Source organism: Aptenodytes patagonicus, chromosome 2 (genome assembly GCF_965638725.1).
Source record: "Aptenodytes patagonicus chromosome 2, bAptPat1.pri.cur, whole genome shotgun sequence".
NCBI lineage: Eukaryota > Metazoa > Chordata > Aves > Sphenisciformes > Spheniscidae > Aptenodytes > Aptenodytes patagonicus.
The window spans coordinates 24,280,839-24,306,092 of record NC_134950.1 but is presented as its reverse complement, the minus strand read 5'-3'; the positions used below and the strand labels follow the sequence as shown (position 1 = coordinate 24,306,092).

Sequence of the window (25,254 nt, the reverse complement as noted above, 5' to 3'; positions counted from 1 at the left end):
AAGAATTAGGAAACAAAGGGAAATCTGTTTTGCTGTAAATATATGTGATCTTTAGCTTCTGTCCTAGAATTACTAGAAAAAAAACTAATGTTCCAAACTGATTCGTGCAACCAAAATGGCTGTACTGAAGAGATCTTCATGCTCAGATTCTGCAAATATAAAATTAAAGTGAAAAACTAGGGTTTATTGTCTCTCTTTGAGATACAGTGCTAAGAAAATTTTTATTTTACAATGAAGTCTGTTCAATAAGCATTCTAACTTATGTAATTTAGAAATATCAATAAAAATATGAAATAAGATAGATATTAAACTTACAACATAAAGAATACTTAGTATAGTAAAACCAAACTTGAAATTATACATTCAACGTGTATTTCCTTTTTGCTAGGAAGAAACTATTTTTTCCTGCTAGTTTTTAATGTCCACAAGCACACAAACTGTGTGGAAAAAAAAAGGGAAGTTGTATCCCATAGCCGTTTAAACACTGTGCTTGATTCAGGACCAATTTCTCTGACATTCTTCTTAACGTTTTCTGTGACCACTTAAATTAAGGTGGTAAGATGTTGATGCGTACCAAGATTTCACATAAAATATAGCTGGGGCGGAATTTACCCAAAACAATAGTCTGCAAAAAAGTTTGTGAATTACAGACATGCTTCCAAATCTTCCTTGCATGGACACTCCAAGGATATTGCTTCAACATCAAAAGATATTTTGTATTGTTAATGAAAGGAAAAATACAACTATTTTGTCAGAATACTGTGAAGCTTCCTATCAGTAGTGTTTAAAGACTTCCTAGTTTCTTAAAGGGTAATGAAACTGCCATGCTGGACATAGCTAATGGGACAATACCTCATAGGGACTGTTGTTATTTTCTGGAAAAAATAAATTATAACAGCAAAATAAAAAACTTACAATAAGAAACAAACAAACAAAAACCCCGCAAGTGTTGGTTTTTCCTCTATGTTCACATTAATAGTAATTAACCTCTCAGGGTTTGGGTTTTTTCCTTTTCTCTTTTGGCATTTTTCTAAGTCTTTTAAGATGGAGCCTCATGGGATAGAACCATTTTTACCTGAGTTTTGAGTGCAAGTTAGGGTTCAGTCCAATTTTTTTTTTCTTTTTCCCCCTTAGCCTACAGTACTTGATTATCTGAACCAGACCTTCTTGTCTCTGCTCTATGAATTACATTTCTTTTTTTTCATACCACCCTTAGTGAAATAGTCTAAAAGACATAAATGTTCTGTCCAATCTCTTTATTACATACTCTGCCTAGCAATATTTTGAACATAACTTGTGGATATTATTTTTATTATCAGTAACTTAAATATTCTTGTACTTTCTTATTAAAATAAAATGCTTTTAATATCTAAATGGTATGTAAATTTAATTTAAAACTTTGCCATTTCAGATCATTTAATGTATTAACCAAAAAATCTGAAGTATTCATTACAGAGATAATAAAAATATTGTTATGAAATAGGTCCAAAATTCAAACTGTTCTTTAAATTATAGAACACGTGCAAGAAATCATATTGGTTCATTTTGCAAAAAAGGATTAGAAAAACAGAAACTGTGTAAGAATTATTATAGTTATGCCATAAATAACAAATATAGTTGGTTGTTGAAATGTAGGCAAGACAAAATCAATAAAGACAACATTGTGGCTCAAACTCACCCTAAACAGAAGTGTGAGAGAACACATGCTTGGACTTTCTCACACTGTGGACACTGAACGTGTCATAGGGATGATTTGCTTAATCGTCTGATGAGGAGACGAAAGTTTGAGTGTTAGGTCACACGATGTATGACTTGAGGGTTCTGCATTCTTTGATCTTGACTAATCTTCTCCTTTGAGTCATCTAATGCTTGTATACAGTAGAGTTTGACGCTGTGGCAGCATTACCTTTAGACAGCACCAGTTACAGTTTCTTCCCTGTATGGAACATCACCTGCTTGGTAGTGTGGAAAACTTGATTCTTGACAGTAATTATAAACACATGGATTCTGTAATTCTCTTCATTTTAAAGCGAAATAATATGTCTTGTCTTAAAGGGAAAGCTGAGGAATAAAAGGAGAAAGGATAGTTGAAGCCAATAGAGTTAACTGAAGTTATAGTCAGTGGGCAGTGAGCAATTTTGATTTTGAACTTCCGTGTTTTCTTTGTGGGAAGGATCCTCACTTTTTTCTGGCATCCTGTCATGAGAAACAGTCTTTTTCATGCATTCTAACCCATTTTTAGAAGTAAATGAAGCTAATATGATCACTCTGTAGGTCAGTCTTCCTCAAAAAATATGTAATATTTTGTGTTCTCAGCCAAATTAAAAAGCAGAATAGTCTCACTGTTAAATAATTTTTTATCTGTTTTGTGAAAATCAGGAAATGGATGGTGAGAAACCAAAACAGGTGTTGCCACTGAGGGAAAGCTGTTACTCAGTAGCTGGCAGTAGACACTGGCCACTTGCGTGGCTCATATGGACTGGGTGGTCAACTAGGGATAAATATGCTGCTTAATTTCATATTGATTTTCTTAAGGCCAGAATTTCACTTTAGTACTACCCTGTCTCTTAAGCAATGAGACATAATTTTTCAGTGTACTGCTGTTAATCATATTAGCTGCCTTCCTACTTTTTCAATTTTTCTGGCCAGCTGTATTCTGTTTTCAAATTCAGGTAATGCTGCATCATCTGAGACTGCCTAATAGAATGATACATCCTGTAACTCATGCCAGAGATTTTGGCAGGAAACAAATACGAGTATTTTCTCAAAAACTCATTTGCCAGTTCTAGCAGACATTCAACTTTTCATACTGTTTGAAGAGTGACAAGAATACTCATATGAATAAATTTTCTTTTTATTGGTAGTGAGTTTAAACATAAAAGACAATAGCCTTCTATGTATATAAAATCAAACGGATGCAAAGATGTTGAAGAGGTCCAGCTTATTTTATTGGACAGAGTTAAGTGGTGTTTACTGTTTCCTCTCAAATGAATTTGCATGAGCCTGAGCTGCAATAGTATCCTTGGGCCATTTACAACCAGTTGCATGCTGAGCAGGATTAGCTATAGCCATATTATAGTTTAACAATTTTTATAATGTTTTAGACTAAAAAAATTCCAATCTATGATCAGAATTCTGTATTCATTAGACTTTAGTAAAAGAATGGCATCTGAATCAGTCTCATCTAAATCTGAAAAATCTATGGACTGGGTCCAGAAAAGGGCCATGAAAATGATCGGGGGATGGAACACCTCTCCTATGAAGAAAGGCTGAGAGAGTTGGGGTTGTTCAGCCTGGAGAAGAGAAGGCTTCGGGGAGACCTTATCACTGCCTATCAGTACTTAAAGGGGGCTTATAAAAAAGATGGTGGCAGACTTTTTAGCAGGGCCTGTTGTGACAAGACAAGGGGGAATGGCTTTAAACTAAAGGGCGGTAGATTGAGACTAGATATAAGGAAGACATTTTTTACGCTGAGGGTGGTGAAGCACTGGCACAGGTTGCCCAGAGAGGTGGTGGATGCCCCATCCCTGGAAACATTCAAGGTCAGGTTGGACTGGGCTCTTGCCCACAGCAGGGGGGTTGGACTAGATGACCTTTAGAGGTCCCTTCCAACCCAAACTATTCTATGATTCTATGTTCTGCAGCACCTTTGTAAAATGGTGAATGTTTAATTGTAAGGTGACATACATTTCCTATTTCTGTTCATGTTAAAGACTTCAAACCTTGAAATGTGAAAGGAAGCTGTATGAGTTAATTTGATGTCTGTGTGTTTTTTTCCAAATACATAATAACAGGAAGATGTGTGTAAAAAGTTAGCACATTTGAGACATACGTGTGCACGGAATTGATGGACAAAATTTGCACCATATATAACTTCATTTGCTTAGTATAGGTTGTTCTACAGATTAATCTTATCCACTTAGACAGTAAGTAGACTTACTAGATTTAATCCTTTAAATTGCATGAGAGTTCTTTTATGACAAGAAAGATTCTAATAAAATCCAAATATCTTGATGTCTAACAAACGCTTTCTTTCCCTTGAGGTAGAAAAATTATTGTCCTCTTAGTTTTTTCCTTGTGGTTGCCTATGGTTTGATATGTTGTGCAATAAGTTAAAATTAATCTTTGTTTGCTAAAGTCTAATAGCATGCAATACAGTAGAATCTTACTTCATATTATAGGTGGGACGCTATTTTAGCAATGCTGAAGTTGTACCTCATACAGAGTATTCACATCTGAATGAAACTCACAGGCCAAAGAGAAACTAATCTTGAAAATCTGTAAATAATGGTCTTGCTGCATAAAGAGAGTTTCTGACTCTGGTGAATCTGAAATGGGTTTTCATTTCAATTGAGAAGAACTTAGTGAGGACTCCTTCCTTTCTTGGGAAGGCAAAAAAGTGTTTCCCCATCTTTGTTAGAAGTAGATGTAAGTTTTTTGCATTAGATTCTTGCTTTACAATTTCCATTGAGCCAAGCTGTCTTCATTTCTTTGACATGCTGATGTGTTAGTAGTTCAGGTGAAGACAAATAGACTATTTGTATTATTTTGGACAAATAGACTATGTAGTAGTTTGGTTTGTCTGGTGGTCTGGACATTATTTTGGTTTCTGTGGAGTCTTGCTTTTAATGCAGTACTTAAAGTTTGTGGAATGGCTAAATCTTTTGAAATATAAATTACATTAATCATCTTCTGGTAATTTTTACCATTGGGCTATTCTGTTCATACAATTTTAAACGTAAACTTGCAGCTTGATAGTGTCAGGGAGTGCCAAAAGTGTAACTTCTTGAGAATGCCAATAAAAACCCTTAGCTGGAATAGCTGAATAATACTTGCATCAGTTTCCTGGTAGTTTTACCAGTACTTGGATTCCCACATAGCCACTTGTCGGATGTTTTTGTGAAAGTAAAGTGATCTTTGGTTAGTTCAAGGACACTATCAAAATAAAGTCCTTGCCAGTATCTTGAGTCATCACCATACCATGTTTCCATTGTTAGGAAGCTTTGTCTCATCATTTGATTTTGTTGCCAAAACCAGCAGAGGAATATCTTTTTGAAGGGCTGTGCAGTATTTTTGATACTTCCTACGAGCAAACATTTTCATTCCAGTGGAAACCTAGGTGCAATTATTGTATTGGGTAAATGGCTGTGACTTTACTAAGACTCTTCAAAGCAGAAATTTTACTTTTCCACAAAGCAAAAAAGAGGTGAGGGACCGAAGTAAATTCACACTAAAATAGGAAGCCTTAAGAGAAAGGGTCCATTTTACAGATGTGAAGGCAAAACACGTGAGGATTACTCAAAAGGACATATGCATGTATGTGGATGTGCATGCATGCACAGAAGTTTCACACAGTGAAAACCTCTCATGACAAATGCTTTGAGTTGTGTGTTAACCTGGAATTTGTAGAAATGCACAATTTAGTTTTATGCTTCAAATCTAAACAGTGTTTTTAACATATTTTAAATTGCTTTGGAGAGTTTCATTCATCCCCCTGCAATGCTGCACAAATTGCATCCACAGTCATACCATGAAAATTTTGAGATGGCTGAATTTAAACTATGTATTTTGAATGGAAGAGTATAGTTTGAACTTTACGTTTCAACTGAGGTTTCCAAAAGTAGACAATAATTCTCTGATATTAATATCCTCACCCTGATCAGCAACATTAATTTCTGGGATTATGTGGGCTTCTGAGCCTCTCTGAATCCCAACAACTCATTTTTGTTCTATGCCCTGCTTGCAGGGAAGTTCACTTGTCTCAGTAATAATAATTTTCCACTTGTCTTGAACATTTGAATGTTGCACTGGACTTTTCTTGAATGGGGCAGAGAACGTAATAGTGTTTCTTCCTGGACACACAGTGTTCAGACTGGAAGGATAATAAAGAGCCTAGCTGTATTTCATTTATTTCTAATATGTTCGATGTATTCTGCCATCTACCACAAAAGCCAATATAGTAAAATTACAGTGAACTACATTTTAGTACAGTGTCACCCTTTGGTGACAAGGCCCACAAAGTACATGCATAGGTTCTGTATGTCATGCATACTTCGATAAGTATGATAAAATCCGGTACTGTTTGTATTCCCATTTAGATAGTAGAGGTAGTTGTTACACTGACTTATGTTGCCGAGTGTTTCTGATGAGTATGGAGGAGATTAAAGAGCAGGACAATACTTCCATTTTTACGTTTTTACAGCTAGCTTCACTCTGAGTTACCGGTTGCTATATCAAACGGTGAAATCATAGATTGTGATTGTGATAAGACACTGATATGAGTCATGCACATGATACTAATAACATTTACTGAATCAAATTCAGGTTTGCAGCCATTTCCAATTACTCTGAACTTATTTCTGCAGATAATTGGCCACCAGTACCTATTTAGAGGGAATATGTTGTAAAGCCCTCAGTTATTTATACATAGTATGCAGCTTTGGTGTTTCTGCAATGCTAGTTAATGGGTTTGCTTAATAACCTTGCATATTAGCAATTTTTTTCCTCAGTGCATGTTTCTAGACAGTATTTCCAACTCTTTTCATTTCACTGAGACTATACCTTCCCTCCAAATTACCTGTGACTCATTGCATGAATCAAGACTGAAAGCTTCATTCTTGACTCCTCCTAAGTAAAGATTTCCACTAATTTTAACTTTCTCTGTCAAAGCACAGGAGTAATAGTGACTTAGTATTCTCAGAAATGAACAGTGACAATTATTTCAAATTATTGGAAAGTTGGTTAAAATAGAGAATCTGTAAAACTGAAAATCTGTTAGCTTTACTGAGTAGGGATCCTGCTTACAGGTTTCATGAAACTCATATTTGTCTGAAGAACAGTGAGTTAAGACAGTATTTGAGGAAGTCAGGCATTTTTTCTTCACTTAGCTACAAGGATAATTAGGTCTGTGTGTTTGCATTAGTTCACATGTGTTCTTGCAGTAATTTGTATGTCTTTTTTGCTTTCCCACTAGGATATGTGATCTGGTCTCCAAAATTTTGTTGTTACAGATCAGCCACTTTTGTTGATTCTTTGCCTTCCAAAATAGGGACGGGAGAGAGTAGGAGAGATTCAGAATCACAGATAAATTATCTGCCAAACTCATTTTTTCAGTGGGAGATGGGCACCTAACTGATCTACATGCTCTTGCAAATCTCCCTGTTTTTCATAAAATTCATTCTGTCTGGCAGTAAGGCATTTTCGCCAGATAAATGTTTATTACAGGTTGAACATCTGGTGTTTTTACCCGTTGTGTCTATTGGATCCTTGGTGTTTGTACAAAGTAATTTCTCAGTCGGCTAGTCTGGGTTGGGTGCCTCATTGGGTCTTTGTCCAGATTTGTCCATGATGAAGCCCACCATAGCAAATGGATTTATGCCCAAGATCAGTATGGCCTAGCTCCCAAAATAATAAAAGTCAGAAAGTTAGCTTGGCTAAGTTGCGTGTCCTGGCTGTTTGAACAAGGCTTCACGTATTTCTCAGCAAGCTGAACATGAATTCAGTAGCAAGTTTCCCAGATTCTTATGTGCTGCATTCTGACAGACTGGGAATTTTCCAGTAGGTGCTATAAAATTGAAAACTAATTAAAAAAAAAAAAAATTGTACTATGTATTTGTATAGATGATTATATATATACGTACTTAATAATGATCATCACTCTAAACAGTTAAAGCTTGTTAGTATTTATGTAGTAATTCGAGCAGAATATTGGTCCCTTATGTGGAGGGGTTTTTTTGTTCCATTCATTAATTTTATGCTTCTCCCTAACTCTTATTTTGCTGTAGTGTAAAGATACGATTAAAAGTATTTCATAGTTGTGTCATACCGCGGCATGTACTGCAGGTTTGGTATCTTAAAAATGTTTTAGAGACAAACAGAAAATGCTAAGATACCTCCTCAAAGATTGTTTTTTGATAGAATATTCTATAGCAGTACACTAAAGGATGAACATTTCAAATGACATTTGTAAATGTCACATTTTAGCACATGTTAAATAGATAAGGCAGTTCTGTCCATCCCTTGTTTGGGCTGTCTGGAGATTTCAGACGATGGACCATCCTGAGGTTGCTTTGAAAGGTTATTTTTTCAGTACTAGGAATGAGAACCAACGTTTTTAAAATGGTGTGCAGAAAGGAACACCTTGCACAGCCTATATAGCTGAACTAGAAGCTAATTGGAACACTAGCTTTAAGGCAGCACCTCACAAATATTTTGAAAGTATGGACCACAGACATATTGTTCTTATGCTGCATGCATCTGCATTTACAACGGTGCATATCTGCATGGCCACTGCAGCAGTTGCATAATTTAAAAAATTATACTTAGAATAATACTTAAGAAAGTATTTTAATACCATTCAACAAGTAGGTAAAAAGCAGAAAAAAGCAGCAATTGTTAGTGAACCAACAGGAACTTCATGGCCCAAAATTGGAAAAACATTATTTTTATGAAAAAACAGTATACGTAAATAATATTCAGTAATATCTGCAATCTTTTTGCATCTTTAATATAATACACTGTAATAATGCCATATAGAAGCATGTAAAGGCCAAAAGTGTTTTTCATTAAGAAAACTTGTCTTTGTATCTAGGCCCTCTAATTGTCTTTAATGTTGTTATCAGCCCACAGTTAAATGGCTCCAATGAAATCTTAGCGCTGCAGTTAGAAGCTTTGAGAATGGCAGACTGCTGCATAATAATAATAATTCTCCGTTGATTTTCCGGTAAGGTATAAAGTCAAATCTCAGCATGGTTTGAGTGCTGGGTGCTTTGAAGCAGCCTCCTAGCACTGAGAGACACTGGAAGACTGCCAGGCTTGGTCAGTCAGAAAAGCCTGAAGATGCAGCTCCATGTGTCATCTACTCCTGAAGTGGGCTTACAAAGGTCCTGTTTTTGACCTTTCATTCCTGCTCCAATACCACAGTTATTTTCTTTATTTTAATTATTTTTAAACGAGTTCAGAGGGCACAATTTAGGATGCAATTCTGAGGCTCATTAAGCTAATCCAAACTGGGCTGCCACAGTCTGTCCTTTTCCTTCTCTGCTTTGTAGTAGTAAAATGAGCCAGTGCAGGAAACAGAACAGGCCAAAAAAACAAGTACGTTTTTTCTCTGGGTTTTTCTTTGTTTGTTTGTTTTTGGTTTAGTTTTCTGGGATTATTTTTTGGATGCTTCAAGACCCTGAACTGGCTATTTTACACAATCATATAAGGCACAAATGAGGAGACACAAATTCAGTCAGGCATGGAATTGCATGCCGAGGCTGTGACAAACAACTTCCTAAAAATGGGGATATTTTGTGATGGCCTTGTTAAAAAAAAAACATATTCTAGAATTCTTAATTTCCTAGTCTTCAGTTCACATGCCACTTCATGTGCTTTACTTCCTCATGTAGTCTTTTTATAAGATACTCTGGACGAATTGAAACATGATTTAGTCAAACATTAAGCTAGATACAAGTTTATTTGGCTTGATACAGGTGAGATGTAACAACCTTTAAAAAAAAAAAAGGCAGTAAGGCAGAAAAGATAATTTTCCAGACATCTGGAAGCTTTAAAACCTGAGGTACTCGACATCCCAGCACACATTTCAGTGAGCAATCGCGTGCCAGCAGTTGGACATTTCTCACTGAAGACTCCTGTACTGTGGATTTTTCTGCTTGTGGCATGTAGTCTGACTCAGTCTGACTTACATTACTGGAAATAATGTAAAAGGAAGTTTGTTTAGTTGGGCAACATTTGTACATGACATCTTCTAATCTGCTATGGATTTAGTTATTTTAATTGCCTTTAAGATGCTCAAAACAGATAAAGGCTCTAATACATATTAAGGAAAAGATTGTAGCATTTGATTTTGGGGCAGTTCACTTAACTGTATGCTTATTCAGTTAAGAGGCTGCAGGTAGATTCTGTATTATGAAAGTCAAGTACCAAGTTACTTTACTGTGTTACAATAATGACTCTTTTCATCATTCATACATTCATTCATCCTATCCTAGAAAATGATGCCTAAATTTGCATTCTGAGGCTCTGTTGTATCCTGCTTTGAATCACTGCCAGGCTATTTGGCTTTTGCTTCTGCATCTTTTCACTTATTTTACAGCATACTGAATATTAGTCAATGGGAGAATATTCCAATTTACTCCAATGGGAGTAAATAACTTTGTTAAGTTTCTCATCTCCGGATGTCATAACAGTGAATCATCTGATATTTCCATATTTAATGTTACTAAATTATTTAAACTCTTGCATCTAAGAATTGTTCAGTGAATTCTTACTTCAAACATACTCCTCACGTGAGAAAGTTTTTGATCTATGCTTGAACACCCAGTCAAGAAAACATCAATGTGTAGGACCCAGGGATTTTTTTGCACCTAAGCCCAGTATTGTGATAGGTGCCACCCAGAAGCTTTGTGATTTTTCAGGACTGGTGAGTGGCAACACCATTTAAAATAATCCCACCGCAGGCTGTGATGTGCCAATTCCAATGGCATATTTGTTTATACAGCCATACTGGGCGCTGAATTAGGTAATTGGTCTGTCTCTGGTGTTTGAGAGCAAGCTTTCTGTTGTGAAACCCCAGACTTAAAATTGTAAATCCTTGAATGTTTTTTGTTGTGTGGTTTTTTTTCCCAATGTACTTCGGCACACCAGTGAATGAGAGTTAATTCAGCCTCCTGATAGGTTTAGCTAGCTTGATGAGACAAAGTTGCTTTTTATAAGATCAGATCAACACTAAACCACCATTTAGTTCAGTATGTCTTTCTGCATGGAAATGTGACCCAAACCTGAGACTGGTAAAACTGTAGTCTTCTAATGAAATCTTAACATTGAAATGTTAGAGAATGTCATGCAAAATCAAGCTGAAATTTCAACTACTTCTTTTTAAAGTGTCCAAGTGAAATATGCAAGCAGACTCCCATGGAAAAACGGAGTTTCTTGGCTTTAACAAAAAAAAAAAAAGGTGCAAAAATGAACAAACCCTGACCTTGTCTAAAGTAAATATGTGTATTTATTTTACTCCAGATTTTTTCATATAAAAGCAAAGATAAGAACTTAAAATTTTGAAATTAAATTTAAAAATAACACAAAAAAGCTAATACTTTTAATAAAAATATTAATGAAAAATTACTGCTGGACAAAGTACTCTGCCACATTTCAGCCTGGTCTTTTTAAATTGAAAGTGTTTCTTTAGAAACAAAAATACTGAATACAAAAGTTTCTTACTGGCCTTTCATAGAGTAGCAAAATAAACATACTGTTTGTATTAAGATTAAAAAAATAATTCTGTTCGTGTTAGATAGGATTTAACATTTGCATATATCCATGTTACAACTGGAACATTTAGCACAGCTTTGATTTATGAATATTTGGATCAGTGTTTAACAGAACGTAGCCTCTTACTCTACTTTTGAAGAGCTGGAAAAGCATTGCACAAAGAAGCTGAGTTTGTACTGCTCCTTGCCATCACATCTTTCACATAATTCCTGCAGTATTGTGAAAACTACAACTGAATGCCTGTCAGCAGTATTTCTGTAGGTCTGGGAGCTCATATACACCATTACACTTCAAATTAGCATCATTTGTTTTGCAGCAAATTCTGGTTAAAAAGAAAATTCCTTAGTGGAAAAAAATACATTTGACTTTTATATGAAATAAACTATTTCAAACACTTCTGATATTTTTGTTGCTTTATTTTGGCTTGATTTAATAGTTCCCTTTTTGGAGGACAGCTTTGGATTCATGTTTTACAGAACTCTTTCTGCATTTGGATTGATACAAGTAGAAGCAAGTCTGTCTAGATTAAATTGTAGGACTGAAGTTTTAATTTAAAACTTAAAAGATAAACTTTATTAGACTGGAAGACATAATTTAGCAGTCTAATATGCTTGTATGTGTGTCTTCCATTATATTTTCCATGTGAGATTAATATGTCAATTTAAACAATAATTTTGATAATGGTTAGAATTAAAGTCAATCATATAACTCATATGCAAAACAAAATAAAATTGTTTTAGTTGAAGTGTTCGGTAGAACAATGTAGCAAACTTTGGTTAACCAAAAAAAAGGTTCTTTATATAACAATGATACGTCAAATAAATTTCTAAACTGTTGGAGACTCTTTGATGGAATAGATTAAGTACTTAGAACAAAGCCAGAAAGAAACTATGCAGTGTTTTCTTCGTAATTCCAGTTTAAGCACAACAACAAAAAAAACCCTGGAACATACTCCTTTTCTGTAGCTCAGTTTGTGTGGTAGGCAAGATTTTTATTTCCATGAAAATATTACTACTTTTTAGCAAAAGAAATAAAACTAGGTCACATGCCACAGTGATGGAGCAGATGTGATTGGCACTTTGATTCTGTGGTTTCACACTTGTGACTCTTTCCGTAATTTATGTAATGTGAAGAATGATCTCATGATTGGCTGAAGGGTTTTGATCAGATTTAAGGAACAGCTATGCAGAAGGCTGGAAATTTTACTTCAATAGTGTCATTATATAACCATAATTAATATGAGAAGCTGGAAAAATTATGCAGATGTAGATGCTTTTGATCTAGAGCAGTTGTACTTCCAAAGATTATGTTGCTTACAGTTATTCTATTAATTAAAGAATTATCCTGTAAAGTATCAGTAAAAGAAAATAAAACTGAGGAATGTTTATACTGAAATTTGCACTTGCTTACATTTGTTATTGTTGAAAACTCTTGAGAGATTAAGAAAGTGAAAATATAATGAAAAAATGCTGCCAATTGTTGTAAAACACCTCTCTCTGATTTGGAAAATGTGTTAATTATTGCTCTAAAGTATTAGGTTGTGTGTTTACCTTGATGGTTTTATTGCCTCTCTTTATGGAGTGAAAACTTTGAAGACGTGTCTCTACCATCTAAATACTTTTACCAGGGATGGAAAATAAGTAAGAGTTACCTGGTTAAGATTGCAGTGACCTCAGATGGGACTGCTTGCCAGTTTTGAAAAGCAAATATATTTATTTACCCTTGATTTTTATGATGTACTTCTCTGTGTGTGTTCTACAGGACATGCTATTTCCATAGCCTTTCACTAGGTAGATATATGTGTCATATGCCCTATTGAACTCAAGGGGTTGAGCTAGTAAAGTTACCTATCTCAACACATGAAAAGGAAGAATTAGCCACAGTTCCCTAGCTACTAGTGTAGCTTTCAACACCTTTTCTACGGTGTCTAGTATTGATAGGATATATAACTGTGAAAGGACGAGAAAATGCACTGAAGTGATCTAAGAAGTAAACTATCATCTTGACATGTTTTTTCTAGCTATTGAAAACCTTTCCATATTGCAACTCATTCTGACAGTGAAACTGTAGAATTCCTCTGATTTAAGTACCATCTGGTTATGCTCAAAGCTTTAAAGCTATTATCTCAGCATAAAATTTCAGCGTCCTATACTTTTTTCTTCGCCAAACTATCCATTTTTAAGCCACAAATATTTTTCCAGTCCTTTCAGATTTTATCTAAAAGTATATTTTAACAGTATTTAAATAGTTCTTAAACAATAACAATTTATCTTGATAGATGACATGCTGTGTTTTTTCATTTTATTTTAATTAGCCATTGTGGAACCAAATTCCCTTTTGTTTTATTCCTTTGAATACTGTTTAATTATAGTTATCATGCCAAATATCTTAAAGGTTATTTTACCAATACAGTTTCATTTAACATAAGCCATGTGGAATCAATAGTCCTGTTTCCTAAAGTGAATGCTTGGAAAATCTTACATTCATATGTTAAGAGTACACATCCTTTCCTCATTAGTTGGAAAGTACAGGGATTTTGGCACAGGTTCTGTGTGGAAGCATTGTGCAGCTTTTATATGGATTTTGTTTTTAGCCTTTGATGACACTGTTTAGAATAGGAAGTATCTAATAAGTAAAGCATTTTGTCTAATGTGCTGCCAGTGTGTTTAATATATGCCTGGAGGTCTGAAACATTATCTTCTCCACTACAGTAATATGCATTTAATTCTCTGAAAGCAGAAGGTCGAACTTTTAAAAGGGACTCAAAGTACATTTTCAACTAAAATAATTTAAAACACATGGGATAGGGGACCAGAGTAATGTACAGTTGGTTTTTATGGTTTAATCATGATCATGTTAATGCACACCAGTAGCTAATTAAAGAAAACTTTTATTGTTCATTTTAAATGGGTTATGTAAAGAGTAAGAGAATTGATATAATACAGCCCAATGATAAATGTTACCATTACATTTGCTAACAGCAAGCCGATATTGCTGTTCTTGACATCTTTAAAGTATTGGCCCATTTATTTCATAATAAAGCAAAGAATCTTTTTAAAGTTGTTATACTGAGAGTCATTCCCTCTCATATCCTTATCCCGTTAGAGGAATACCTAAATGATTCCCAAGTTTATTACTAGGCGTATTTTCAGGTTAACTGTGAAACTTGGTTGGAAGGCTTGATGCTTACTGAGCTGAAATTGATGCAAGAAGTTCCAGTGGTACTTCTTCACCTTTATTTTGTACCCAGTTGTGTTATATAAAGCTGTCTTGCAAATCATGACTCACTTGTTCCAACCTTTATAATATATGTGGTAAGAGCATACATAAGTCAAAGTTTCATTGTGGAACCGGGTGGCATGGAAAACCATAATAGGATATGGTGTCTTTCACCTTTTGGGCACTGGTTCATATTCCATGCTGCTTAGTACTGAGCAGAAGTTACCATCTGCCTGCTGTTCGGTGACCTGCGTGAATTGATTTGGGGTCTCAGTAAAGTTTCTGTAGTCAAATGTCCGCATAACAGGAAACTCAGCAGTTGGGACCAATTAGCACCCTTGCAGTAGTCTTCACAGAGAAACTATAGGCTGAATGGGGATGGAGTCTGAGCTACTTTCATACCTTCCTTGAGGTGCTTTATATAGACCAGCACATTTAATAAATACTTAATTATAAAAAGAGGCAGAAGAAAAGAACTAGGCTTCAAGTCAAATCTATTTAGGTGTGAGAAGAGAGGATCCGTTCAGAAACCAGAAGTACTATGCTTTCTCCCTCCACTCAGTCATACACATGCAACGCTTTTCTCCCTGGAAGATTATCATTTAGTGGATGACATTGTATTTTCAGTCCCTCTAGTCAAGTCAAGCATAACCTAAATGTCAGGTAGCTGTAGAAATTTCTGCTGCATAGAGGAGAACAAGAGAAGACCATGTGTTACCGTAAGAGCGTCGCTCACTACAGAACCATGCTTTCTAAAAAGATTTTTCATCAGACGGAGCTGATGGCTATGGAGCAATTAAAAATTGCTGGGTTTAGCAGCATATGCCCTCTACTTCATTTCAGGCAGCACTTCCATGAAATGATATGGCAAGATTGTTTCACAGCTCCATCCCTTCTGTCTTCTGCTTGCCCTCAATACATGAGCGATAAAACCATCTACGCCATTTTTGAAAGTGCCATCAGTGCAGGATATGGACGAAGCACTTAATAGTTTAGCAGACAGAAAGGCTGTAAATAGCCTAACTTTGCTAGGATATCAGGAGCAATCAGGATTTCTTGGCTCACAATGTAGTAATTCATTAAAATGGTCTCTAGTTATTTTTACAGAGGCTGCATTAAAAGTGGTATCACGTTTACAAGTCAGTGATACGAGTCTGCCATAGAAATCAGCCGCAAGGAATTTTATTGGTTATTTGAAAAATATGTACATGAGTGAATCTGAAAAGATTGTAACCAGAGCTGGCAAAAACCTTTTCAAAGAAAATCTCAGCTAGTTAATGGCTCTGTTTTAGGATTTCCTCTGTAATACTTTTTTCTAGCATGTTCATTCCTTTAAAGAAAAGGAGAGGGGGTTGCTCCCTTTGTTTCATAAAGCACAATACAAAGGAACCTTTAAAAAAAACTGCTTTTCATTAACTCCCCCACAACCCAATTTCTGCAGTGTATGTAGAATCTATTAATATTGCTGCATAAAGACCAAAGTTTGAAGAAATTCATTAATTCACTGCCCTTCATTCCTGTAGTTAAGTTGCTGATAAATTGTGTAAGTACTTGTAATTCATGATTATATTTTTCAAGAGGAAGTTAAGGTATGGTTTGCCCTAGTTTATATCTCCCTTTCCAAAGATTCACTAGGGTGGAGAAGATGAGCAGAAACTATTGAAGTAGGTCCTGGAACGAAGAAATGAAATCATTGAGTCAATGTGCAGTGGCAACCAAAAAAACCCAACAAGATATTGGGCATCATCAGGATGGAGACTGAGAACAAGACAGAAGGCATCGTTTTACTGCTATATAAAACCATAGTGATCCCACTTCTTGAATACTGTGTAGAGTACTCAAGAAGTGCATAGTGGAGTTACAGAAGTAGAGAAGAGCAGCTAAAATGATTAAAGGTGCTGGAGCAGCTGCTTTGTGAGGAGAGACTAAAAAGGCTGGGATTTCCCTGTCTGGAGAGGAGAAGGCTGAGGGGGGCTATGATCAAGGTTTACAAAGTCATAGCAGCAGTGATAAAGCTGAATGTGGACCTGAACGTTTAAATCATGCATTACAAAAGATTGGGGAAATGCAATCTCCTCTCACTAGTAGGAGATTGGTTTAAACCACAGAAAAAACCAATTGCTGCCCCAGAAGGTTGTGGAGGCCAGACACTGTCAGCATGTTCTGAAAGGAAGTGGATGAATTCATGGGCAAGAAGTCGAGAAATGGTTACTAAAACAACTACACAAGTGTATACCACTGGCATCCCAAATGCAACAGCTATGGAGTCTTGGGGAGTAGCAGAGGAAGATTGCAGGAAGCAGCCAGGGTCTACGGCCTCTCTCGACAGAGTCTCCTCCTAGTGCTGTCAGAAACAGCGTATTGGGCTGGATGGGTCATGAATCTGAGTTGGGCATTTCTTATGTTAGTTCTTGTACAGAGCAGAGCAGAAACACTTCTTCTGGGCAGCACAGATGGAAGTGTTAGTTGTGCTGTGGAAGCTATACAGGGTGAATGCGTGACTCTAAACTCCATATGAATCGGAGGAGTTGGCCATATTTATTAGTATTATTGTTGAATTTCTGCAGGGTCTTCTTTCCAAATATTTTAGCATATGCTCTCCATGTTGTCCTCAAGCTCTTTGTAGGATTTCTGCTTGTTTCACGAGCAGAAGTGTTTTCTTCCTTAAGCACCCGCTTGTCTCAGATATCTCTGTCTCTTGACCTGGTACTATGTGGTCCCTGGACACAGTCTTGCAACTTTTTGTTTCACTCTTGCACTTCCTGTGATAGAAGGAAAGTTCTTTTTACTGTTTATCAGTGGTGTATGTTTTCTTTTTTAAATATTTCTATATGCAATTATTTCTCATGTGAAACCCTGTGAATGTCAGCCAAAACCATATGTATCCTTGGTGAGCCTTGGTGAGCTAAGAATTTGTACCCGATCACAGAGGCAGTCTTTAGATAGTGCTGACATTTCCTTCAACTTTGGTGTTTTATATAAGGCAGCTGTCATTTCCACGACTCTTAAGAAAAATATTTTTTGTACAACATAATATTTATAGATTTCAACTTAAAATTTCCATTTAGTCTTTTTGTGATTTTGCAGTAGATTAATACTACATTCTATTTCATCTAATCACGGTAAAATATTTTAGTGCCAAAGAGGACTTTTTGAGCATCAGTGCTCAAAACTGGGAAACAATTCTGACTAGGCTTTTTATTTACATTGCATTATTTCACAGAGATGTGGTTTTATATTAAGCCATAAATTTCTTGTAGATTCTTTAGAGTTTAAAGAAAGAGTTTAAATTTAAAAAAAAAAAAAAAATCATATAAGCCTAGAAATCATTACTCTTTTTTTTTTTCCTTCATATGTTCTTTTGGCACTTTGTTTGTTGTGAGTCATCATTTCATTGGAACAGGCACCTGCTGTGTTTTCATGAGTGATTACTGTGCTAAAGTTAACTTGGCAGATATTTTTTTATAATTCTCTTTTTTGACATCATGTTTATATAGTGATTGTTTGCTGCCACTGAAATGGAAATAGTTGGGATATGGATATCATAAGTTAATATAATATTTTCCTTTGCAGGTTTCCAAACAAGAGCAGAAAAAAATGGATGTGTCTGATGGAGGAACAGTTGAGACTTCTTCCCGTTATAGCGGTGCACAGGACAGTGGAATTGGCAGTGACAGTGTTAAGATCAGAATCGTTCAGATCGAGCAGCACAGTGGTACCAGCCAGCACCGCATTGCCCGTCCTTCCCGCCAGTCTTCCATCGTGAAGAATCTCAATTTCATTCCCTTTGACATTTTTGTAACAGCAAGTCGAATCTCCTTGATGACTTACTCGTGCACTGCCTTAACAAAATCAAAATCAGTACAAGATCAGAAAGATGGTGAGAAAATAAGCAAAAGCTCCTTGAACCTTCCAGAAGCGGGCTCAGGTGGCAGCCATGATACCAAGAAGCCCAGTCAGCCGTGCATTTCCTCTGTCACAGCAGACGATCTTTTGAACAGTAATGTTCCCCTGTCTACTGGGAGAAAAACAGGTCTTTTGTCACTGGAAAGTCTGCATGCTTCCACAAGATCGTCAGCTCGCCAAGCCCTAGGTATAACTATTGTTCGGCAGCCTGGTCGCAGGGGAACTGGGGACATAGAGCTACAGCCATTTCTCTACCTCATTGTATCGCAGCCCTCTGTGCTCCTGAGCTGCCACCACAGAAAGCAAAAGGTAGAAATATCAGTGTTTGACGCTTGTCTTAAAGGAGTTGCCTCAGACTACAAGTGTACAGGTAAGAGCATTTAACATTCGCTCCTGGTTATAACTGCCAAAATAATTGCACTTCTCAAAGTTACTGGAGCAGTGGAAAACAGCTGAGAGACTTCTAGGACGTCTTTAAAAATCAAATGGTAAATATACATATTTTTAGGATTATACCCCACAGGTGAATAAAGTTAAGTGTGTAAAACGTTTGAAATTAATTAAGGTCTAACCTTTTAGCAACCAGTTCTTCCTGTTCCCTGATATTACTTTCTCATTACCAGATTGCGATAGGGATTGTTGCATTACTCTAATTTCTCAACATTTCCTAAGGAAGTAAGAGTTGTAAGCCAAGCTGATTTCACAGAAAGCATTTTTTTATGACTGATTATCACAATATTTTCCTATATTAGCCTACTGATAAAATGTAAACATTGTAGAAGCACCTGGTGTTTTGATCATAAACTGTAAGAAAATTATAGTGATCTTTAAAATTACATCTAATGATGTCATGTATTTTAAGTTTTCATTCAGCTGAGTAATAGGGTTTTGCAAGAATTTCCTTGTCTTAATGAATGGCGCTTTTTTTCATATGCAAAGCTTATAATAAGAAATATCAGAATTAACTGTTCAGAAGAAAACATTCTGAAACTTTCTTTTTCTGTCTTATCTGTACTGCTGAAGAGAGAAATCAAATGATTGCAATTCATTTGTCTGACAGCCAGTATCAGATGTAAGAGTTTGATGAGATATATCATTACAGAGTATTACCCCAAAAAAATGTAAATGAGGATGCAGAAATCTGCTGAATGTGCAGCCAGAAAAGTGTGGGGTTTTAAATTGTTCACTGAATGAGCGCTGTAGGTAAAAAACATTGCTAGTTTTTTGTTGCCAGAGTTCATATAGCACACCAGTTGTGAAAAGTAGTATACGTTTTTTGTGCAGCTATACCAAATCTTTGCTGAATGAGATGGTATATTTTGAAAATTGGCATTTAAATAATGTGCTTATGCAAAAGACTAAAAATTCTCTTTTTAATAGACTTCAACTTTTTTCAGATATCTGAATTATAGTGGAACTTTTAAGAGGGATTAAACAGTGAGGAAGATTAGACAGCTGGAAAGAAGATACTTAGAATAGGGAGAAGAGTCGTTCTCTGCCATGTTTTCTTTTATCGTTGTTCCATTTTCATCTTTCTCTGCTATTGATGTCCTGTCTTGAAAGAAACACAGCTGTGTCATGGATTTGATTTGCTCCAGATTCCCATGTTTATTTGTTAAATACTATATAAAAGGTGGTGATTGTAGCAATTAATATGAAAAGAATTAACAAATCAATTAACAAAGCAAAGTTGAAGGAAAGTTGGAGTTGTAAGTTACAGATCACGACTTCATTAACTTAGTGTTTTGGAAAGATGCAATAGGACTTCATTTCTCATATCTGCGGCATTCAAGTGTGTCCTTGTACAAGCTGCCACCACATTACCTATAAACTGGGCAAAGTTCTCTCCATTCTGCTCCTACAATTAACTTCTGAAGTCTTTCACCATCTTCATATCTATGGGAGCAATTCTAGAAAACACAAGCTGTAATACAGTCTTCCTACAAATTGAAAGTGGATCAGAGAGCACAAAAGCACGGCAAGAAGTTTAAATAATAAAGATAGTAGGAACATACAGCCTGAGAGCTTCTCGGCCACCAGCAGTATTTCATTGAGACCCAAAGAGGTCTTGGAGGACAAAAGACTAGCCCTACGCGGGTCTTACCCTTTTCTTTGGCTTTTTGTCTCCGTGTCAGGCAAAGGTGAAAGTGTGGAGGCAGGAGTCAGATATTATGTGAAGGCAGAAGTTCTGGTCTCATCCTGCTGCCTTTGTGGGCAGTAGTAAGTACCTTACTTGTGTATCAGACAAAATCCGGTGCTTGCTACCAAAGCATTAGGGCTCTTTTCAAAAGAGTTTTCGAAGTGAGTGCCAAAGTTCTAGTGCCTAAAAACACCATCCTAAATGTGTTAATAAGTTAATAAAACTAATCCACACTTCAAGTCACACACTAATTCACACAGCAAAATAGGTAGTATAAAGATTTTACTGCCTCTTGTTTAGGAAGACCTGCCGTGCTTGTAATCGCATCGTTCAGGATTAATGTTGTCATGCCACTGTGGTAACATGTTAGTTTTGGAAATTTCTATTTTTCATTTCTAGCACGTGTATTTGAGAGAAAATAGCCATGAACTATGTGGTTTTTATATATATATGTGTGTGTGTGTGTGTATACACACACACACTCTATATTGCATATTATATAATACAGCATCAGGAGATTTGCATGGCACTTTCTGTGCTGCTGCAGTCAATTTCATCAATTGTGCGAATTTTTCTTGACATTGTGACTATTGGCTGACAGTTTTATCTGAAAGAGATGTATCATCCAAATAAAGAACAATATAAAGTTTATTTGAAAGAAATAAGTTAGCTTCTCTCCCTCTGTACAATAGGTATGCACTATATTCCTGTATTTCTCTGAATATCAAGGACTGGAGGGTGGGAAGAGGGCATAAATGATGTTTAATTTACAGTGAAAGTTGCTAAAGAATATTTCCAGTTAGACACTCTAGAAGACTGCTGCTCTTGTGTCTGTTTGTATGCATGCAACTATCTTTTCATTATCTAAGGTAGGATGGGGAAAAGGACACAAGCTAAACATAAAAGATATATTTTAACTAGATTATAAGAACTGATGGAGCATATTGCCCCTTAAAAAAAAAATTAAACAGAGGGACTGGGCAAGCAGGCCTGATGAAAACATGGTGTGCATTACATCGCATGATGGAGATAGGCAACAGCACAGCAGCAGCTCAGAAGGTCAGGCCTATAACATAGCAAATTTCATCACAACCTAAAAAATTGGGACTTGTCTGGGCAAAAGGAAAAATACATGATGTTTGTTATAAAGTTTTATTGGTGCTCCTTTGGGGGTGGTTTCTCATTACTTACACTAATACGGTTAAGCTTACATAGTTAAGCTATATATGAAATATGTAGATTAGATCCAAAACATGCTAATAAAAGCTCTGCCATTTCAAATCATCATTCAGTGTATATATATACACCATATGCACCACATAAGAATATTTTAGGAATGTTTTAAAGCATTTGGAAAAATTGTTTTGAATCGGTTTTGTTGTGTAATTCTGAAGACTTGACTACTGTTAGTTCAATGGCAGTAGATTCAGGTCTTATGAAATACTGTGCTATTTCTTACGGCTTTTCTAAAAGAAAAAATCTATAGTTCTGAAACAACTCTCAAATCTTGCAAGGCAGAAGCAAATACAAAATTCTGTTGTAAAATTAGGAAGGTTTTATTTTATTTTTTGCGGGATGTTAGTTCCAAAAAATAAAAACTCTAGGGTAAAGAAAAGCTGGTAATAGTTTGGACCTAGTTATGTTTTCCATCCCTCACCTCCCATTAGTGTATGTCTAAGAAATACATTGTTCAGCTGTAAATCAACGAAGGATACTTTAGAATTTAGAACTGCTTCTAAAAGGTAGTTTGATGAGAGTCTGTTTTATGAAGCTTTGAATAAAATAGGGAAATTACACTGTAAAACTGCACCAGCATGAATTTTAAAGAGAATAATAGTTAATCCTGGCCTGGTGACAAAATTTACCTTACTGCCTTTGAACATGTGTAGAAATGAAGTTTTTAATACTGTTACGAAACCACATATATTTTATTTGGGACAAGGGTTTTGTTCTTATTTTTGAAAGATTTCAAGTTGATAGAGCTTAAAATTCAGGATCTTGCACATTAAGCTATCACTCTTTTTTTGTGAGAGAGAGTATTGCACAGTGGCCGGAACACCAAAATTCATCCAAAGAACTTGGCTCCTCTGTCACTAGCTGTGTTATTTTTTGCTTACTTTCTGAAACATGAAAGAAGGAAGAACTTAAGAATAAAATAGGAGGAAATAGGCTAGTTAAAAGTTAAGTATTGTTAGCATGTTAATTAGCAGGTAGTAGCAGCACATTTACATCAGGCCAGTGTCTGTACATGGGAGCATTTGCCTGCCTTGGAGCTAAAGACCTGACGGTTGTGCTTTCAATTTCCTCAGTCCTTCTCTCCAACCAAGTCCACTGGCAAGTCAGTTTGTAGGAGGAGGAGACTTACTAGGTTATTAAAATGTTAGCTCAATTTTATTATGGTTGTGCTAGACTGCTTCATTTGTGTTTTAAATTATTTTTGTAATTGCACGTCTTGATTGCAATGCTATGCCAGGTATAGGAACTTCAAATCAAAGTAAATAAATCAATGGAATAAATATTAACTGTTTAATAAGGACCATTAAAAAGACTAGTTGCTCTCAGACTTTACTTGTAAGATTCTGTATAAATAGCCTGAAAGATGCTATAAAACAACCTTTTTTTTATTCAATGCTCATCCTACATTTAACAAAAAGGCATCTGCTAACCGTTAGTTTTTGCAAACAGAGCATTGGCCATTTCCACTTAAATAAAAGTGGGTGCAATTGTTTGTAATGTAATCTCATAAGCCGCTTTTATAAATATTTTTTTTAAATCCTTATTTGCTTTGTTTCAGGTAATGTAATCCAGATACAAAATTGCCTCATATCCTGAGCATTGTGCTCTGGGCATTCTTGAAAAATCTTTTTTCTATTTGTTTGTTTGTTTACTTTCAAAGAGGAGGTTGTGGTGCTTGGTTGTTTTAAGGGAGAGAAACTTCTCAATAAATATCTGTTATGCATGGAATTTCTTCAACTTCCGCCAACGAAGCATTTGCAAAAAACAGGCATTGTGAGGCCATCCAGAATTATTCTTGATTTTTTTTTTTTTTTTTTTTTTTTTTTTTTTTTTTTTTTTTTTTACACCCACGCCTTTGATGGCAGGGGGTCCATGAAGAGCAGATGCAGTAGCTAAGACCACATGTAACCTCTGATCTAATGGAAAGCCCAGGCTTCAAGGACAGCAATGCAGGCTGGCTCTGGCAGGAAGTCTGATTCACTGCCTCACTGTCAGCCTGTGCTTCCTACGAGGCGGAGAGAGGATTTAAGGCTGTTTCCTAGCATAGCATTGAAGGACTTCTGCTGGAGTGTCACCTGTTCCCCTCCGAGTATATTTATTGTCCAGTACATCTGCATCCATGGATGGGGAGGGTGTGGGGGTGTGGTGTGTGCAGCCCCCACCCGTAAAGACAAGCTGGCCTGGGAATGTACATTCCTCAGGTTACTGTAAGTGCTCATTTTTTAACTTCCTGACACAGCACTTGTGAGTACGCTAGTAGAAATGTTTTCCCACTTGTGTTCTTTAAATTCCAATGGAAACCATTTTTAAAACAGGACCAAACGTTCCACTTCAGAGTTTGAAATGCAGAGATGATTGCAGCATCGTACTGGCTTTTAAAATTGACTGCAGACCAAAATGTGATTCATCCATTGAAATAAAAGCGTGTTGCAGAGCTCATTTGGTCTGGGTAAAGTTCCAGCTGAACAGGCCAAGTTGCCGTCCCACACACACGCTCGGTAGCCCTGTCCCCTGCCTGGCGGCTGCTGGGGTGCTGTGGATCGCTGAGCCCCCCCATTAAAGCCTCCCATGGGCTATGCCCCCTGATCTGCCCTGGCTCTCAGCTACAAACTGGAACAAAACCAGATTTTGGAGAACGAAAATCTTCAAGATGTGAAATTTCTCCTGCCTCCCTCCTTTCCTTTCCCCTTACTCCCCCTTCTCTTCAGAAGTTTAGTTTTTGCTGTCTCCTGTTAATATAAGAATGAGGGGATAGCAGGTGAAATCAAAAGCTTGCAAATTCAAATCAAGTTTAGGAAGATGCTTCATAAACTGTGAAGTTTGGAGCTGAGGTCTGGACCTTAGCAAGACTAAAAGTGGCTTTGGATGTTTGGGTGGGTTCAAAAATAGCAAAAGATTCTTTTTTTCTAGAAAAAAAAAAGGGGGGGGGGAATGTGGACGTATTGAAGGCCTCAGCTTCTCAGTCTTACAGATTTTAAATTACAGTCTTGGTTGTCAATCTGTGATATTTGTATCACCATTTTCTCTTTTGCTGCCACAGACAAATTTTTCACATGGTGTAGAGGATAGAATTTCTGGCCGTCTTCACCGCTTTTCACTTCTCAAGCCTTTCTTTTCTCTCTCTTGGCTTGCTGTGGAGTAATACTAGCCTCTCCTTTTACTTATATATGTATCCCTTGGGTTTTCTCCAGCGTTTTCTTTATACAAATAACTGCAAATTTAAGTGTTGATTTTTGGGAGAATCATAGAAAATGGAAATGGAAATGACCTATTATAATACATTATTCAGACCAGTTCCCTACTGATGCATAGTTGCTCCCTATTGTATATTTTATAGCATTCTGTCAAGTGTATTTTTAAACGTTCTGAACATTTCCATAATTTCCTTGAGGGAGAAGAGTCCTTTTCTAACAGCTCTCCCCAACAGGAATTCCTCACTGTTCAGCCAAAATTTTCTCTTTTTCATTCGATTGCTTCTC

The 25,254-nt window shown here is 36.2% G+C and overlaps 1 protein-coding gene across 5 annotated transcripts in view; it reads left to right on the top strand.

Annotated features, from left to right (window-relative positions):
• The window catches only part of VPS13B (vacuolar protein sorting 13 homolog B), a 497,028-nt gene that overhangs the window by 357,573 nt on the left and 114,201 nt on the right, over positions 1-25,254 (top strand). For all 5 annotated transcript variants that reach the window (XM_076329345.1, XM_076329347.1, XM_076329346.1 and 2 more), the window contains exon 34: positions 18,067-18,769. In XM_076329345.1, coding sequence (XP_076185460.1) covers positions 18,067-18,769 — 703 coding nt within the window. The remainder of the gene's footprint in view (positions 1-18,066; positions 18,770-25,254) is intronic.